At 33.3% G+C, this 18,222-nt stretch overlaps 1 protein-coding gene across 1 annotated transcript; it reads right to left on the bottom strand.

Moving 5' to 3' along the window:
* Positions 1 to 12,114: 12,114 nt before the first annotated feature.
* LOC122521645 (mitochondrial amidoxime-reducing component 1-like) lies at positions 12,115 to 15,541 on the bottom strand. Its single transcript, XM_043642484.1, is given in 8 exon segments — positions 12,115 to 12,416; positions 12,677 to 12,954; positions 13,385 to 13,536; positions 13,539 to 13,659; positions 15,004 to 15,026; positions 15,029 to 15,086; positions 15,089 to 15,303; positions 15,538 to 15,541. Coding segments are annotated over 8 exon segments (984 nt in total). The 3' UTR covers positions 12,115 to 12,283.
* Positions 15,542 to 18,222: the final 2,681 nt, after the last annotated feature.

Below are 18,222 nucleotides of genomic sequence, written 5' to 3'. Positions count from 1 at the left end.
CGAAAATGTTCCGATACCTGAAACTGGAAGCATCGAATAACTACTACGTAATAGCAGGTGATTTGAACGCGAAACACCAATACTGGAAAAATAACACATGCAATCCAAGAGGAACATTTCTCTTCAATTGGCTGCAAGATAACGACATAGAGTATAAAGCTTGTCTAAGGAGCACAGATATCCCCTCATTTCCCAGAGGAAACTCATACATAGATATCTGTATAGCGGACTGTAGATTAGAGTTCCACAACACCGACAAAGACGGAAACTTGAGATGTTTACCCTACGATAGCGACCACAATGCGGTATCGATGACGATCTCCAAAGAAAAAGATACTCTTTTTACTTTAGAAGAGCAGGACATTTCATATTCTTTAAACTACAGACGAACCGACTGGGACAAATTTCGGAGATTTCTAAATAACTATTGTAGAATAAAGATACCCAGAGATAGAAACCTATCGAACAACGAAATAAATAGTTATCTGGCAGTGATGAACGAGGCTATAAAAAAAGGAATAAACTCAACGGTACCGAAAATAAAACACCGAGACTCAATGGAAGTATACTCTAATGAACGCATAAGAAAGATACGGAAGACAAAAAGCTATCTCATGACGAGAATAAATCGGGCGTACAGGAGGTTCGAATATCATGATAATCCAGAACTTACGATGCTGAAAGACACATTATCGTAGGTTAAACAACAACTCAAACAAGAATACTCAATATCTATAAATAAATATTGGCGAAAGAAAATCCGTGATATTCCAAAAAACGATCCAGAAAATATGTTCCCAATAATTTTTTTTTTTTTTTTTTTTTTTTTTATTCATTACAGAACATACAATCAATTCTCGACGAGAATTATAAGTACTTTAGGCTGGCGTGATGTAATAACATGAAATGTAAATAAATAAGATTTACAATGGTGAGTGTAGATATAATACATTAGACTCAAATAATATTACTATGTTTTAAATCATTCAAATCTTGTTTTAAGGTCAGAAGGGTAGAACCTTTTTAGTCTTCGTACTAGTTCATTTGCTTCCAGTAAATTTTTTGCTAAAGGGTTGGGATGTTTGGCTAAACGGGAGTTGTAGCGTTCACTGAAGCTAACAATTTCTTCTTTTATTGTAGATATTCTTAAATCTTGATGAATTCTTTCGTTTGTAACGTACCATGGGGCATTGCAGATGTTTCGTAGAGTTTTTGATTGGAACCTCTGTAAAATCTCTATATTGGAGTTACTCGCAGTTCCCCATAGTTGGATTCCGTAAGTCCATATGGGTTTTAGAATAGCTTTATAGATAGCGAGCTTTTTTTCCAAATCTAACTTAGACGATCTACCAAACAGCCAATAAATTTTTCTTACTCGTTCTTTGAGGTGTTTTACTTTGGTTTGTATATGTTGCTTCCATGTCAGCCTTTTGTCTAGGATAATACCTAAATATTTGATCGAGTCTCTAACAGAATATTTACCCCATTAATGACCACAGGGGGACACGTGCCTCTGCGCAATGTGAAGGTTATATGAGCTGATTTACTTTCGTTGATATTGATTCGCCATTTCTGACACCATTTTTCTAGTAAGTGCAGATGACGTTGGAGAATATCAGTCGCGTTTCGTGGATCACTCTCAGATGCTAGCAGAGCTGTATCGTCTGCAAATGTAGCAGTAGTTATCCCTTCCGAGGTAGGTAGATCTGCCGTGTAAATTGTGTACAGTATGGGCCCAAGTACGCTGCCTTGTGGAACACCGGACAAGATTGGATAGCTGAAGTGAATTGGTTTTGATATTTAACCATGAATTTTCTATCTGTAAGGTAGGATTTAAGGATCAGGAAAAAAGGATATGGAAATATTTTCTTAAGTTTATAAAGTAGTCCGGTGTGCCAGACTTTGTCGAAAGCTTGCCTTATGTCCAGGAATACTGCGGAGCAGTATTTTTTCTTTTCAAGATCTTGCGATAGTTGACGAGTTATTCTATGGACCTGTTCAATTGTTGAATGGTATTTCCGAAACCCGAACTGATGGTCGGGAAGAGTAGGGACATCCAAGACATTTAGTAGGCGATTAGTGAACATTTTTTCAAATAGCTTAGATAAAGAGGATAAGAGACTGATTGGTCGGTATGACGTAACGTCGTGAGGTGGTTTACCTGGCTTGTGAATGAGTGTAATCACTGCTACTTTCCATGAAGTAGGATAGTAGCCTAGGCGTAAAATGGCGTTGAATAGTGAGGTAATATACGCTATTCCTTTTTTTGGTAATTCTTTGATCATCTTTCCGTTGATTAAGTCGAGGCCAGGTGCTTTTTTCGGATTGACGTGTGATGCAATTGTTGCTTTGACTTCCATTGAGGTAAACGGTTTATTTGTGGAGATAATTGGAAAGGTGAGTGCATAAATGTCCAGACGTCTTCATCTTCTGCAGGTACTGAAGGTGAAGATGGTTTGAATACATCTGCCAGGTAGGAGGCGAAGAGATTGGCTTTATCTATTGGTTTTCTTGCCCATTCACCCTGGGACTGACGGATAGGTGGAATGTCTTGAATTGGACGAGTAAAACGCCTTGTTGCTTTCCAGAGTGAATAGTTAGAGTCTGCAGTAGGAGTTAAGTTCTGAAGGTAACTTTGAAGACCTTCATTTTTAAAGTTCTGCAGTATTTTTTTTAACACTTTGGTAGCTTTATTAAGTTTACGTTTGTCCTCAGGAGATCTACTATTGTGCCAATTTCTACGCAACTTACGTTTTTCTACAATTTTATTTAAAATATATGCAGGATAGTCATGACCAGAAATATACTCCAGAGAAGGTGTAGAGGCTCGAACTGCATTTATTATGTTGTGCGTTAAATGGTTTACTGCATGGTCCACATCATCAGTTGTTTTCAATGGTAAAGTGGTATCAACAGTATTATTGAATGTTTCGCGGAAGAAATCCCAATTTGTTAGTCTATTGTATAAGGAGATTGGTGGCTTTTTGTCGATAATAGTTGTATTTATTGTTGCTATGATTGGAGTGTGATCGGAAGAAAGGTCAAATGAAGAGCAGACCTGTATATATCGAGGAGATAATTTTTAGCGATAAAAAAATCAAGCAAGTCAGGGATTTTATTTACATCAGTTGGCCAGTAGGTAGGCTCACCTGAACTAATGCAACATAATCTATTAGTTTCGATACTTTTTGAGAGTGCTTTACCTCTTGGTGTTATAATTCTACTACCCCAGATGTTATGTTTGGCATTAAAGTCACCTCCGGCTAAGAATCTAGAGCCTAGACTTTCGAAGAAATTATCAAAATCTTCTTTTTTGATAGTATGTCTAGGAGGACTGTACACTGCCGAGAAAGCTATTGGGCAATGCCAGTCATATATCATGACACTTGTTGCCTGAAGATGATCTTGTTTATATGGCGCAAGCTCGTAATGTCTTATGTTAGATTTAACTAGAATCGCAGTACCACCATGTGCCCTTCCACTTGGATGATTCGTGGAGTACATCTTATAACCGAAGATTTTAAAATAATTTTTAACCGTAAGTGTGTCTCCGATATTAATATAATTTGTATGTCATATAATTTTAAAAATGCTTCCAGCTCCAATTTACGTTTCATTAGGCCATTAGCGTTCCAAAGGGCAATGCGTAATGTCTTCATTATTTATTAGTACACGACAGCTTACTTACTACTACCGTTAATAATGAAATGAGATTGTTTGATTGTTCGATTTGTTTATTTATTAGTTCACTTTGTTTTTCGATGAGTTTTTCTAGTCTACTTATAGAATCTGTAAGACTTGAGCCGTTATTATTGTTTACGTTATTTGAATGCTGCGGATTTGAAGTATCTGATATTTGTATATTTTTATTTACGGCTTGTGCGTAAGACATAGATTGTCGGCGTAACGTTGAATGTTTACCGGTGGGTTGGTTTCGAGATTAGATTGAATATTTACAGTTTTCCTTATTCTAGGTGTTGGAAACGTCTTTTTGTACATCTCTTGGTAGGAAGGGCACCCTTTGTAGTTCGCAGTATGGTTGGCACCGCAGAGGAAACAAGTTGGTGGAGTATCTATAGATTTCTTACAATCTGCCGTAGCATGCTGACCAGAACATTTAACACACTGAAAATTGCGATTGCAATACTTTTGAGTGTGACCATACTTTTGACATCTCTTGCATTGAACAATTTCCTTTTTCTTACGTGGTGATTCAAATTTGACTATTGTGTTATTCAGTTTTTTTATATTGTAGACCATGTTGTTGTTAGGTTTTTGTTTAAGGTCAATAAAGAACATGGATAGTGGGTTGTGTGTAGCTCTGTGATAAATATTACTGATGTTTACAACTTCGTGACCCAGCTCCATTAGTTCGTCTTTCAGGTCGTTCAAATCAGCAGAGTGATGTACGTTACGTAACACAACTCTAAACGAACGTTCTTGTTTTAATTGAAATGTGTGAAAGCTAGCATTTAATGTTTTTAAGGTTTTAGTAATATTTCTGTAGGAGTCCGCATCTGCTGGTAATATACGAACCTGATTATTACTAATTTTATAGGTGTAATTATCTTTTTTAACTGCATTATTTAGGCATTTAGTTAAAGATTGAATGTCAAGGACGTCATCTATGTAAATTGGAGGAGGTAGTGGTATTTTCTGCACTTGTTCGTTTTGCGGCATATCGCAATCTGTGACTATACTTGAAGTTAAGACCGAGAATCTGTTAACGGTTTCGGGTATTCCATTACTTCGAGGAACATTGTTGTTATCATCATCTATTCTTGCTCTTTTATTGCTACAAGAAGCATGCTCACGCCTATGAGTAGTAACCTTTTGCCATGGTGGAAATGTGGTTGATGTTTGCATATCCCGGTCAAGGATATGCGAATGGTTTATTGCCATGAGCTGGTGACCGATTTGTTAAAAATTTGAAAATTAAACAACCAGGTAACGAATTTATTCGTTATACATAAAATGTAAACAATATAGTTATAAACACGCGGATCTACACTCTGAACGTCCGTACACTTCGAATGCTAAGACGCGACTGATTACCATATTAATTGTGTCTGAACTTTTTCACGATCGAAAATATCTATATAAACCGTGTTTCCGAGACTCGTACGTATCAGGAGTCTTGTAGAATTTTCTTTTAATTTTTAAGAAAATTTATTAAGCTTACTTCACAATAACGAAAAAAGAAATAAGAAAGCACAGAAAAAGAAAGTTACATAATACTATAATTAAATTTTGTTTATTTATTTTACTTACACACATATTTATACTTTATTACTATTTATATTATTACTTACACACATATATTACTTGCACAATTATATATATTGTATTACAGTTAATAATACAAAAAATACAAATCGTTTTCTTTTAGACATATTTACTGTTCGAATACTTTTGTTCCTTACTGTATTTATTTGATAAAGTTATTTTCAAAGATCGTCAACTGGACCCTAATCGACAATAACATGCATCTCTTCCTAACGAAGCTTGGAAATTTTATGGCCGTTCTTGAGATCGCATGTGTCACGTCCTAGTGACGATTCAATATACCAAAACGTACCATCCAATGATTGTGATTTGTCCTTCCGTCATATATACGAAAATTTTTGAAATTTTATCACTTATATATTTTTACTTGTACAAATTACACATACACATAGTTACGATACGATTATTTAAATAATTTACCTTTGTATAACATATAACCGTATAATAATTTACATTATATTCACTATAAATCCTATTTTGTATTAGGCACTCTTATGAACGACCATCGACAATTATCATTTTTAACAGTAATAATAAAATATATGTCAATTGTCGTTCATATGAAAACCTGCTTTACCGACACTTATTATTTAACACTCAGATAATATAACAATTACTACTAGCATTTAACTTTATTTAAATGATTGCTGCAAATAACGTTATTATATATTTCATCTTTCTTCTAATTAAGATTTCTTCTAATTAGGAATAAATTCCGACAATTATTAATAATTGATAAAACAAATAGTTAGTAACATTTATATAAAGTGGTGAATGCTAGCTTGCACATAAAATTTCTACCGTCGTAATAAGGCACGTGCAGTTCCGAGAATTTCTGCCTCATAGTAACTTGACACCTTAGTCGCTACGGAGAATTGGCGGTTGATAGCAACTGATATTTTTCTGAGGCAAATTCCATTCCCAGCTGACGACAGCGGTTTAGCGCTTAATGATAACTAATATTTTCGCACGTGCAAAACTAAAAGATCAGCACATTCTTTTCCCACGGGATGGTAAGGGTCGGTAGTGGAGGAAGCACCTAGCGCGAGTGGGGTACCTCCCACTCGGCCGTACGGGACCCAACGTAGGGAGTTTAGGGACTCCTCTCGGGCAGTCTACCGGCAACCTCTATACTCTTAACACTTAAATCTTAATTACCTCTGTTAATTATTTTATACTTATACATTTGTGCTTGAAAAGTCTCTCTTCCAATATAACTACTTCTTATTCAAGACAAGTCTTTTTCAAGATTGTCTTCTATATACGTTAACGAAGCTTAACATAAGAGCAGTCTTTTTCAAGATACTCTTCTTTATACGTTACAACTTAATTAACTTGGAAGACAGACTTTCTTATTACTATAAATTATTAACAAACAAGTTAATAATTTATCTTATTTACAATTTCGCTTGATTATACCAATTTTATATAAGAGTTCGTACACGTCGCGCATTTATAACCGAATCCGATTTTTTTGGTACGATCCATACTGGAGAGTTATATGGCGAAAGAGAAGGCCTAATTATACCGTCTTTAAGTAATTCCGAAGTTTGTCTTTTTACTTCTTCTTTGTGGACCGGAGGAAATCTGTACTGTTTGGTATGAACGGGAGCATTGTCGCTCGTAATGATTTTGTGCATCAATAGGTCAGTACATCCAAGTGGTTCGCCCGGTAAATAGAAAATGTCTGCATTCTCTTTTATTAATTTGCAAACAGACCGTGCCTCTTCTAAATTCAAGTGATCGAGGCGGAGAAGAGCCTTGACAGATTCGGCTCGAGAGGAAGTAAGGGAAGGTTTGGCCTCAAGAGTATTTAACTTGGGAATCTCTTCTCCATTCTTTTCGGTAAAAATAGTATGGATAAAGGATAGGACCTCGGACGTGTCAGGATTGTCAGTTTCATTACCGATATTTGATCCTGAATTTAGAAGGGTATCTTCCTTAAAATCCGAAAGTTCTAAACACGGGATTTCAAACATATATGGTTCCGACGTAGTGTTTGAAATCTTGAAAAATCCTTTACCGTTATTATTTTTAATTAAAGCTTCGCCAGCGTAAATACCAGCTGGAAGCTGTAAGCGGGGCATGTAACCTTCTGAAATTTCCGTATTTTTAACGTAGCAGTAGGTAATTTTGGACGAACGTGACGGAATGCAAATACTTTCATTTTTCAAAAAGGGTACTGACATATTCTTAAAATTTAAACATCCGAGGGTATTGTCGATAATAGCGGATCTGGATCCTAAGAAATCCATCCCTAAGATACCGTCGAAATGAATGGGGAAGTTCTCGTCGACTACGTGAAATAAAACGTCTTCCCCGAATATGCGAATAACTGAAGTACCCAATGTGCTCTGTTTCTCAAGAGTTATTCCTGTCAATTGTAATATGTCCGTCTTGTCAATTTCTGTCAAAGGTTCAATACAATTTTTCTTGAGCAAATTTATTTCAGCGCCAGTGTCAATCATAAGTGTCACATGTCCAGTCAGTCGTGGTGAGACCCCCGTGACACAAGGGGATTCCCACCTTGGGTTATACCTTACTTGCTTGATTGAGACGGTCCCGCTTTCGGACTCGGGCTCCGTGGACGCTGTTTCGGTGTCGGGGAACGACGAGCGTCGTCCGTCGCTCCCTTCACCCCGTTTCCCGGATTTCGTATGTCTAATTGATATTTTAATTTCCGACAATCAAATATTATGTGTCCTAAATTTTTACAATAAGAACATTTCTTTGGACTTTTGTATCCCGTCTTTGTTTGGGATGTAGGACGATTTGGGGAGGTACGACCCGACTTATTTGAATTATCCTGTCTTTTTTTTATACATCTATCTTCCGTGTGTCCTTGTCTTTGACAGTAGTTACATACCGCCTTTTTAAAACAGTCATCTTTTTTATGACCCGGCCTGTGACAATGCTCGCAGACTATGTTTTCTTTAATTTGTCGTATATTAGCCACGCGATTTCTAGATGTAGGTGAGGCGTTTCTTTTTGCATCGTCTTTAAATTGCCTGTCGATTTTTAAAACACTCATCAAAGCTGCACGGAAATCTGTAAGCTTCTCGAAGCGTATCGCGGTACGATAATTGTCTGGTAGCCCGCGAATGAAGGCGTCGAGGCCTTCTTCTTCGATTCTTCTTTCCACTCTCCTTTCAAGACGACCGACTTGTTTCGCTTCTTCTTCTATTATCGATTGAGTTAACTCCCTAATTCGACTAAAATAATCTAGGACGTGTTCTTCCGATCTTTTAAATTCTGTAGCTAGTTGTCCCCTAAAATAATTGGAACTGTGTGTAGGCGAGAATGCGTCTTTAAGTATTTCAATTAATTGTTCGACTCTTGTAAATTTAAGACCTTCTACAACTATGTACGCGTGTCCGCTTAATTTAGATACGATCAAACTGGTTAATGATGTCTCTGTTTCGTCAGTATAGTCGGACGGAAGAGAATCTAATGCCCTTCTACAGGCTCTTATGAATTTCGAAACTGGAATATTATTGCCGTCGAATTTTGGTACAGCTTCTGCTATTTCCCGTAATTTTAAGGATGTATTCACCGTTCGTGGTGCGGGTAGGGGTGGAGAATTCTGATTAACTCTCCTTAAAGATTCCAATTCGCGTCTTAAATAATCGATTTCTGCTTGTTGGTCGTTATTAGGTTCTACCCTGGTTGAATTTAAATTTTGTCTCACGGATGGGTGTGGAGAGTCTGGTCGTGATACGTTAGGTGTTCGGGAGAGTGTGACGTACGGATCTACCGGCGTTGGTACCCTTTTGTAGCCACGAAACCCACCAACGTCCGCACCTAAGGATCCCTGTAATTCATTCTCCCTAAGTTCGAGTTGGCGAGCCCTTAACTCTATCTCTTTTCTTTGAGATCTTAGTTCTTCATGCTGTTTGCTTAAATCGATCTGCATCCTAAAAAGTTTCTCTTGGTATTGTACGATTTCGTCCATTTTTTTATTTAGTATTAACTCTTTTTTCATAATCCCTCCTTCAATACCTGCTAAGTCTTCGAGGGATAATTGTGAGTCAGATCTGACGTGTCCCTGTTCAGGTTCCATTTTTAAGTATAATTATTGTGAAGTTAAACTTAAAATTTATTATGTTACTATGAATTAAAATTCCTTTTAAAACGAAAAATTTATATCCGTATGATTTTAAATATGTATATATATTAATTTCTATTAGTCGTTCGAAAAGTTAAAATGGCAAATACTCTTCTTCCTGGCTATCTCAAGAGTTTAAATTTTATAATAGAATTTTAATATTTTGAAACTATCAGTTACTCATGATTCTGAAGTGTTAATTAATCAAGCAAACAAGCAAAGTTCCTCGCTTTGGCAATCCCACCGCTGCCACCAGTTTTCACATGTGACGTCCCCGAAGTTTAAACGAGAAACCCCACAAAAAAAACAAAAATTCGTTCCTTATCCCGGTCAATTTCTTTTGAATATAGAAAATCTACACGGTTTAGAACTATTTTGCCCTATTTTTGGTCAGTCCGTTAAGCCGGTACTCTACCAGGGATCCGGGCCAGATGATCTTAGGGAAGCCAATAAGAGGTAATAACTTGTAAGGTTATGATGGATGAGGGGTACTTACCCTTGATATAGATGAATATGTCCTTTAGAAAATACGATTTGTGCTGAATGCCGATAATCCACGGACCCAAGCTCCTTAGAATCAATTGCGTTGATTAGGTAGTCACAGGATTTCGGTGTAAAAAGGTTTTGTTATTAAATGAATATCACTTGATTAATAGGTAAAACTAAAGTATATTCTTCAATGTTAAAACAAACAAGAGTTGCACAAGTGGTTTACACAATTTTGATCACTTGTTGTAACTGTCACACGGATATATTACAAATGTAACACGGATTATAAACGTCGCGCATTTATAACCGTTTATTACAACTTGCGTACAGTAACGCACTTTAACACGCTACGTTTATAATTCGTGTTACATTTGTAATATTCCGTGTGACAGTTACTACAAGTGATCAAAATTGTGTAAACCACTTGTGCAACTCTTGTTTGTTTTAACATTGAAGAATATACTTTAGTTTTACCTATTAATCAAGTGATATTCATTTAATAACAAAACCTTTTTACACCGAAATCCTGTGACTACCTAATCAACGCAATTGATTCTAAGGAGCTTGGGTCCGTGGATTATCGGCATTCAGCACAAATCGTATTTTCTAAAGGACATATTCATCTATATCAAGGGTAAGTACCCCTCATCCATCATAACCTTACAAGTTATTACCTCTTATTGGCTTCCCTAAGATCATCTGGCCCGGATCCCTGGTAGAGTACCGGCTTAACGGACTGACCAAAAATAGGGCAAAATAGTTCTAAACCGTGTAGATTTTCTATATTCAAAAGAAATTGACCGGGATAAGGAACGAATTTTTGTTTTTTTTGTGGGGTTTCTCGTTTAAACTTCGGGGACGTCACATGTGAAAACTGGTGGCAGCGGTGGGATTGCCAAAGCGAGGAACTTTGCTTGTTTGCTTGATTAATTAACACTTCAGTATCATGAGTAACTGATAGATTCAAAATATTAAAATTCTATTATAAAATTTAAACTCTTGAGATAGCCAGGAAGAAGAGTATTTGCCATTTTAACTTTTCGAACGACTAATAGAAATTAATATATATACATATTTAAAATCATACGGATATAAATTTTTCGTTTTAAAAGGAATTTTAATTCATAGTAACATAATAAATTTTAAGTTTAACTTCACAATAATTATACTTAAAAATGGAACCTGAACAGGGACACGTCAGATCTGACTCACAATTATCCCTCGAAGACTTAGCAGGTATTGAAGGAGGGATTATGGAAAAAGAGTTAATACTAAATAAAAAAATGTTTTGATTAACTATGTATTTTTAAGGTTATGTAATATACTTTATAGTTGCTGAAGAAGTTCCAATAAAGGGACGAAACGTTCAACAAGATCAAAACATAACGTTCTGATTTATTTTTTACCTTGTCCAACTTTTCCGTGATACAGTTATTCATATTTAAGAATAACATTGTAAATAAATCAGAACAAATAAATCTACTTTGCTTTACTAGAAGACACTTCCCCCTTCAATATATACAAAAAAAAGGCAAAACGAAAGAACCCGTTGCGAAAGTGCGTCGTATGTTCAAAAAATGACAGGAGGAGCGCGAATCGCGATACCAGTGCTAGATTTGCGATGTTTTTTTATGTACTATACCATACTTTAAAAAATATCATACACAATTCCATCACTAAAGGCCTTTATAATCATACAATTATATTATATTATATTATATAATATTATTATATTGTGTAATGTTATTTTTTCTCAAACTATAATTAAAAGTGTGCATGTAAAGACGTTATAAATACCCTGTTTCCAGAAAAGTTGTTTTCTTCGAAATTATTTAGTAGATTATTGGATTATTAAGTAAAATTTTAATAGCAAGTAGATTAGAAATTAAAACGTTGTAAAAACTGCATTGTGCGAATGTGTATTAAAATTGTAATTAAACTTTATACATATCCAAAATTAAATTATATTATATAATACAATTTTTACAAAAATATAACTTGCTAATCGTGCGATTATACTCGTAACGATGAAAGATCTGATTTTGTCAGATCTGTTTTTGTTGTAATCAAATAGATTACAACAAAATGAGTTATACTCTAATTAACAGACAATTATTTTACATACGTATGTTACTACGTACAATCCGATTATAGTAAATCCTTATAAACAATCATTATACCGAAATATTACTTCGAATAAAATTCTTATTAAACCTACTTCTTCTTTTTCTTCCGAAATAAAATGTTAAATTATAAGGGAAACACGAGGAAGATTACTTTTTTCGATTTCTTCTAATTTGATCACGTCACGAGTTACGGTTTGCTACAAGAAAATTTTCTTCGTTGCAAATAATCTCATCCTCGTAAGAAACCCATCGGTGTGTCTACAGGCGTTTTTTCTTCCTACGGAACATCTACGTAAACTGGATCACCTAAACGTATGATACCACTTGGCCCTCTCAAAGCAAGATGAATTCCCATAACTGGAGCCTCACCGATAAGGGGACGAATTTTTGGATCAACAATTTGCCTATAGCTGTAAAAAAAAAAAAGTAATCAATTAGAATATTTGAAATATTAATTATATTATTATATTAATTATATTAATAGTAATCAATTAGAATATTTGATATATTATTAACTCATAAATTATTGATAAATCCTATATTATTTATGAGAACTACATTAAAATGTTCTCGAAGAAAAATGATTAAAATAAATTAAACATCGTCGAGCTAATCAATTTTGCAATTAATTACAAAAATTAAAATTGTGTAAAGAAAATAATTATTATACCTTTTTAAAGTATTTAAAGGTTCGACCTTGGAATTTTTAGTACCGGTTTCAGGATCAATCGTAGTTAAATTACATCTAGTACAAGGTCTAATGTTTCTAAAAACAACGTCTCCGATCTTAATCCAATCCCAACTATCTTCTTCGTAAACGTTTGCATTTTTCACAACAAAATTCGGTCGAAAATTCGACGAAGTTATCGATTCTTTCAATCGAGAATTTAAATCCGTTATCGACGACTCATTTATAAGATGATAGCTGGTCTCGTCGGGATAAGCACCCTGTTAAAAAAAAAGAAACGTTCGATAAATTATAAATAAATGTGAACAAAATTATTTGTACGTTCGATGAAAACAATAACCACAATTCACATAACGCGATTTTTAATGTACTAGATGAGTAATATACGGTTACAATAATAGCAATAAAATTCATAATAATAACAATTATTCGTATATATGACTTCACGTGCATTCTTCGTAAGCAGATAAAACAACATACGTTGAGTATGTTTAAAAGATACGCTGTATTTTGCGAGAAATACAGTAGCTCAAGATGACAAAGTACAATTGATGGAAAAAGTATGAAAATTTGACGAAAGCAATTCCACGCGTTCCAGTTAAATGTTTTCGTAGTTGTCATCGTCGTAATGAAGGTCAACTGATTCTAGGAAAATAAAAAAGAAGAAAAAAACCTTTTGTAAATACTCACGCTATCAGCGTTTTCGATCAAAGGGAAGACCTTGTTTCGTATTTTTCTCACTGGTCGATCTAACGGATAATGGACCAAACGAAAACCGACGTCTTCTTGAAGAAGAAAACGCGACAACCATCTGGCTGCTTCTTCTCCGCAATCGCAAGCCGTACTGTTTGACCCCATACTGCGGTTTGAAAACTTTTTCCAGGAATACGTGCGAGATCTATCGAAACCGACGTCATGCCAGGAGCATTTAGGGTTAAAATTGAATCCGAAACGCTTGGTGATATCTGTTAATAATTACATGATTTTTTTTTTTTTAATTCTATTATTTAATAAGGTAAAAGACCCTATAGCGGAACGAGACCCAGTACCGGAACGATTTCAGGATTATTATATTATATCTTATTGAATATGATATGGAATTTTAAGAATTTTTATTTTTTCGAAATTTTAATGGTTTGGGCATGAAATAGAATATAAGTAAAATTTACAAGTCCATCAATAACATTAAAAAAAAAATAAAAATTGTAGGACCAAATTTAATTCGATGACTTAACTCGATTCCTTAAGGAATTTGCTAAGAAAGCAGTCCGTAGTCTTAAGCTCGTAAAAAATGTAAAAAGCAACTTTTTCAAAAGTTTTTTTTTTTTTATGTGTCCGCAGAGGTATTTAGAATTCACAGTCTTAAGTGTTAATATGAAAAAAATTCATTAAAATTATTAATTTTTGCTGTTCGTCTATCGGTACACTCGAAATTGGCCCGACCCCATACCGGAACAGTCTGCCATGTTGATATTTTGTTAATATCAACTGACATATGCAATGTATTTTGTTAAAGTGCAAGGTCTAGTGCAATACAAAAATTATTTGTGATTGAATAAGTAATACAGTAAGTACATAAACTTCAGTTTTGAAAATAAAAAAAAATTTGTGTATTTAATATTTTGCTCTAAAACTAATAATTTATAAAGTTTCACCTCAAAATCTTGTGTTTACATTTATTATCAAGTCGAAAATATATATTTTTTTTTATTATTATTATTTATGATTTACTCGTTTAATTTGCAATTTTTAAATGTTTTATGTTTCGTTTTCAATATAAAAATTATGTCCTTCATAATTAAAATTATATCTTTTATAATAAAATACTATTATTAATAACTTCAATTTTTCAACTATTCATTGACTTAATTATAATTTAGATAAAGCATAATTTTTTCATTTGGAGAAACTTTTATCATTCACTGTTCCGGTATTGGGCCAATCATATTCCGCTATTAGGGCTAGTCATTTTTAGCGTTCCGGTACTGAGTCTTTTAAGCTGGTTCGAAAAACATTTTTTTTAATTATTAAACTTTGGATAAGCTTATTTTTAATTTTTATCGTATATCTGAATATTTGTTCTAAACTATGAATTAAAATTAATTCATTCTACGGGCTGAATAAATATTTCTTAAATAATATAAACTGTCACATGCCCTTCGTCGTTCCGCTATAGGATCTTTTACCTTATACATATTTTAAATAATAATTTATAATTAAATTAGATATTTTTTTTATTTCTTAAACTATTCAACATTAATGATATTACTGAAGATTAATAAACAGAATTATTTACAAAATTTTATTACCTGCATCATTTTTGGAAATTGTTAGCAGTGACAAAGCGTCCATTAATATCAATAACCAATAATGTCCGATCACGTAACCACCCCCAACTTTGAGACCCAATACAGTACACTCCATCGTCGTGTATCTAATTGGACCCAATGATTTTACCGGATATGTAACGAGATCGCTAAGTTCACCTACTTTCCTCCATTTCGAAGGTAGTTGATACTTCTGTTTACGGTTCCGCCACCACCAAAGGATGAAAACTACTGTAGCGACAGCAACAGTTGCTGTTGTAACGCAGGCGAGACTCGTTCTATCTGTAAACAAATGTAAGATCAAAAATTAATAAAAAGAGATATGAACTTGCTTCTAATTATAAATTTGACTGATTTGATCTAATTGACTCAAAAAAAAAAAAATAAAATAAAAAAAGGAGAAGTCGAACTCGTTAGCTGTTTTTAAAAATGCATCGAGCAAATGGTAGTATGCGATGATCCAACGAAGATGCTTTTGAATGACAAATTTTGTTTACATTAATCGAAAGATCATACACATGTTTTATAACAAGATTGTATTGTTTTTTTACGCAGTAATTAAAAAATTATATTAAATTAAAAATTAATGTTTGAACGCGTTTCGATATTTAAAATAATCGTCATGAAATATTTTAAATAGTAGTGATCAAGAATATATTACTGAGGTTAAAATGAAAGATAATTCCAGCATCGTTAACATTGTTTTTTGATCTGTCTTTAATTAAAACAGAAGAAAAAATTGTCGTTGAGATACAGATTGAATGTAGCGAAAATAATTCCAATGTTTATATATGTGTATATAATTCCAATGATTTATTTCTTACAAACGTAACGATTGTAAACGATTGCTACAAAAGGATTTGGAGAATCGAAATTTAAAATATTACTAATAATGAAAAATATTACTTTATTCCAGAAACAAACATCATTGCTAATAAATTCTTTGGCGAATTTTAATCTTTTCTTCTTATTAATATCACTAATGTATGACTTTTTTCTGAGAACCCTAGCATGATAATCATTTTTACGTAGCACTCTTCTACATAATTATGGATGTACACCTTCCTTAAAGTTTTGGTTAACTGCTGTTGCAAGTTTTGTAGCAGTAATCTTTGGATTTTTATTATTTCATGGATCAAAGTTCTTTATTCTCTTTCCGCTAACTTCTTTGGTCGACCTGAACTGTATTTATTATATTTTTTATAATTCCTTTAGATTTCGATTTTTTAATAATGTAATGTATCGTAGTTAATAATGTAAATTTAAAAATTTACTTATTTCATCGTATGTTTTCCTTCTTTAATATGATGTTTTCTTTTTGATCCTTCAACATGTGGTTGCATGTTTTTTTAACGAAAGACATATTAATTACTGGCACGTAAAGTAATTAGGAAATGTCGCATACATAAACACGGTTAGTTTCTTTTTTCAAAAGCTTTGAAATATAAGAACACTATTTTTCCAAACAACAATAAACATTTAACGTCTTTGATTTCCAGTAATTTACTATTATTTAGAATATTAACATATTAATATACCAAAGATAAAATCCACAATTGGAATTTTAAAATGTCACGATTAATTGCTAGGTTTTTCTTAAAAGAAGAAAACGCAGCCTTGTCGCGTATTTTCTGTTGTTTACTTCGAATAACTTTTAATCCGAAACGAAAAACTGATCTACTTCGAATGTTAAACAACATTTCCCTAAATTTATGAGAGCTTCTGGCAACAGTAGAAATTCCTATAACGTTGTGTTGGTATTTGATTAAAAAATTATCTTCTCAAAAACAAATGATTTGTTTAAAACTACCAGTTATTCTGAATCCTTCGATAGATTTGTTTGTCCAATTTGTATTTCATTGATTTATGATGTTTTATAATTTACTTTTGTCTATCGTATTGTCGAATAAGAAACACACATATTTTCGTAAAGTTCAATGTACTAAGCGATCATTATTGCGTCGAAGAAATCTAAATTTGGTATTGTCAATAAATGATTTTGTATTCGATAACTTATTAGCCCATATATAAATCGGTTGACCAAATAAAAACTATCGATATATTCATAATTGCATTGTCGAATTAGTTGATTTAAAGTAAATCCATAATGTCGTATGCTTTCACCTTCGATTTGATCACGATAATATAAACGATACCTAGCTGCACTCTCTCGTTCCTGAATTTTGAGTATAAATTCTCTAATATGAATATAAGTTGGTCGTATGTTAGTTCAAAAGGATCGGTAGGAAATAAAACCATCCGCATTATGCCATAAGCCGAGGATTCTAACATATTTAATAAAAAAGGCACTTTTTGGTCATTTGTTAATTCGAGTTCATCGATTGCATACTCAATGTAATTTTGCCATATAAGAAAGTCTGTAAATTTCGTATTGAACTTATCAATGATAAGAAGACCTCGTGATACTAATTGCACCATTCTATCCATTGCAATAAATATATTTCAAAAACAAATAAAAATGATAGATTTATTTATTGTATGAAAAGTTACGATCCGTTTTTGTTTTTGTTTTCACTTTCACTGATTAGTTTCATGTATTTAGTGTATGTATTTCGCAAAGTTATTAGACAAGTAAATCTCTCTGGTGAATTAACATTTACGCGTGTTATGTTAGTTGTGTTTTCTCTTACGGAAGAGAAATGGGAATAAGAGGAGAAAATACAGACTTGTCACGCTCTTCTATTGTTCATCCCCAGTTTCTTACAGCAGATTGCTTACAGCGCACGAGGGTTAAAATTTTCTAAACGTGGCACAAATGTCGGAAATAAAAGACATTCATTTATAACTTTTAACGAATAAAAAATGTTAAGTGGACCCAGTGGTGCTGTTTCCAACTATTTATACTAAACAATTAGTTATGCACGAGTGAAAAATACAATTTAAATGTGTCCGTCAAGCTTATCGCGTGTGTGAATAACGTTAATTTAAAAAACACATTGTAAAGTTACTATTTTCCCGATTTTAAAGTACAAATAAGTTATTTATTTTGAAAGTGACATAAGTTCATTTTCCAAAAAAATCGAGTTAGCTACTCTAATAGTTACATTTTTTCATGATATTTTCATAATGAAGCCACTTATTACTAATATATTTAAATTAATTATTAAAATTTTGTAGAACGAAAAATTGCTGATTAATGTTTAAAGTTTATTTTAAAAGTTAAAGTAAAGTTTAAAATTT

The sequence above is a fragment of the Polistes fuscatus genome, unplaced genomic scaffold (genome assembly GCF_010416935.1).
Source record: "Polistes fuscatus isolate 324 unplaced genomic scaffold, CU_Pfus_HIC Scaffold45, whole genome shotgun sequence".
NCBI lineage: Eukaryota > Metazoa > Arthropoda > Insecta > Hymenoptera > Vespidae > Polistes > Polistes fuscatus.
Note: the sequence above shows the minus strand (reverse complement) of the source record. Positions and strands in the feature narration are given on the sequence as shown.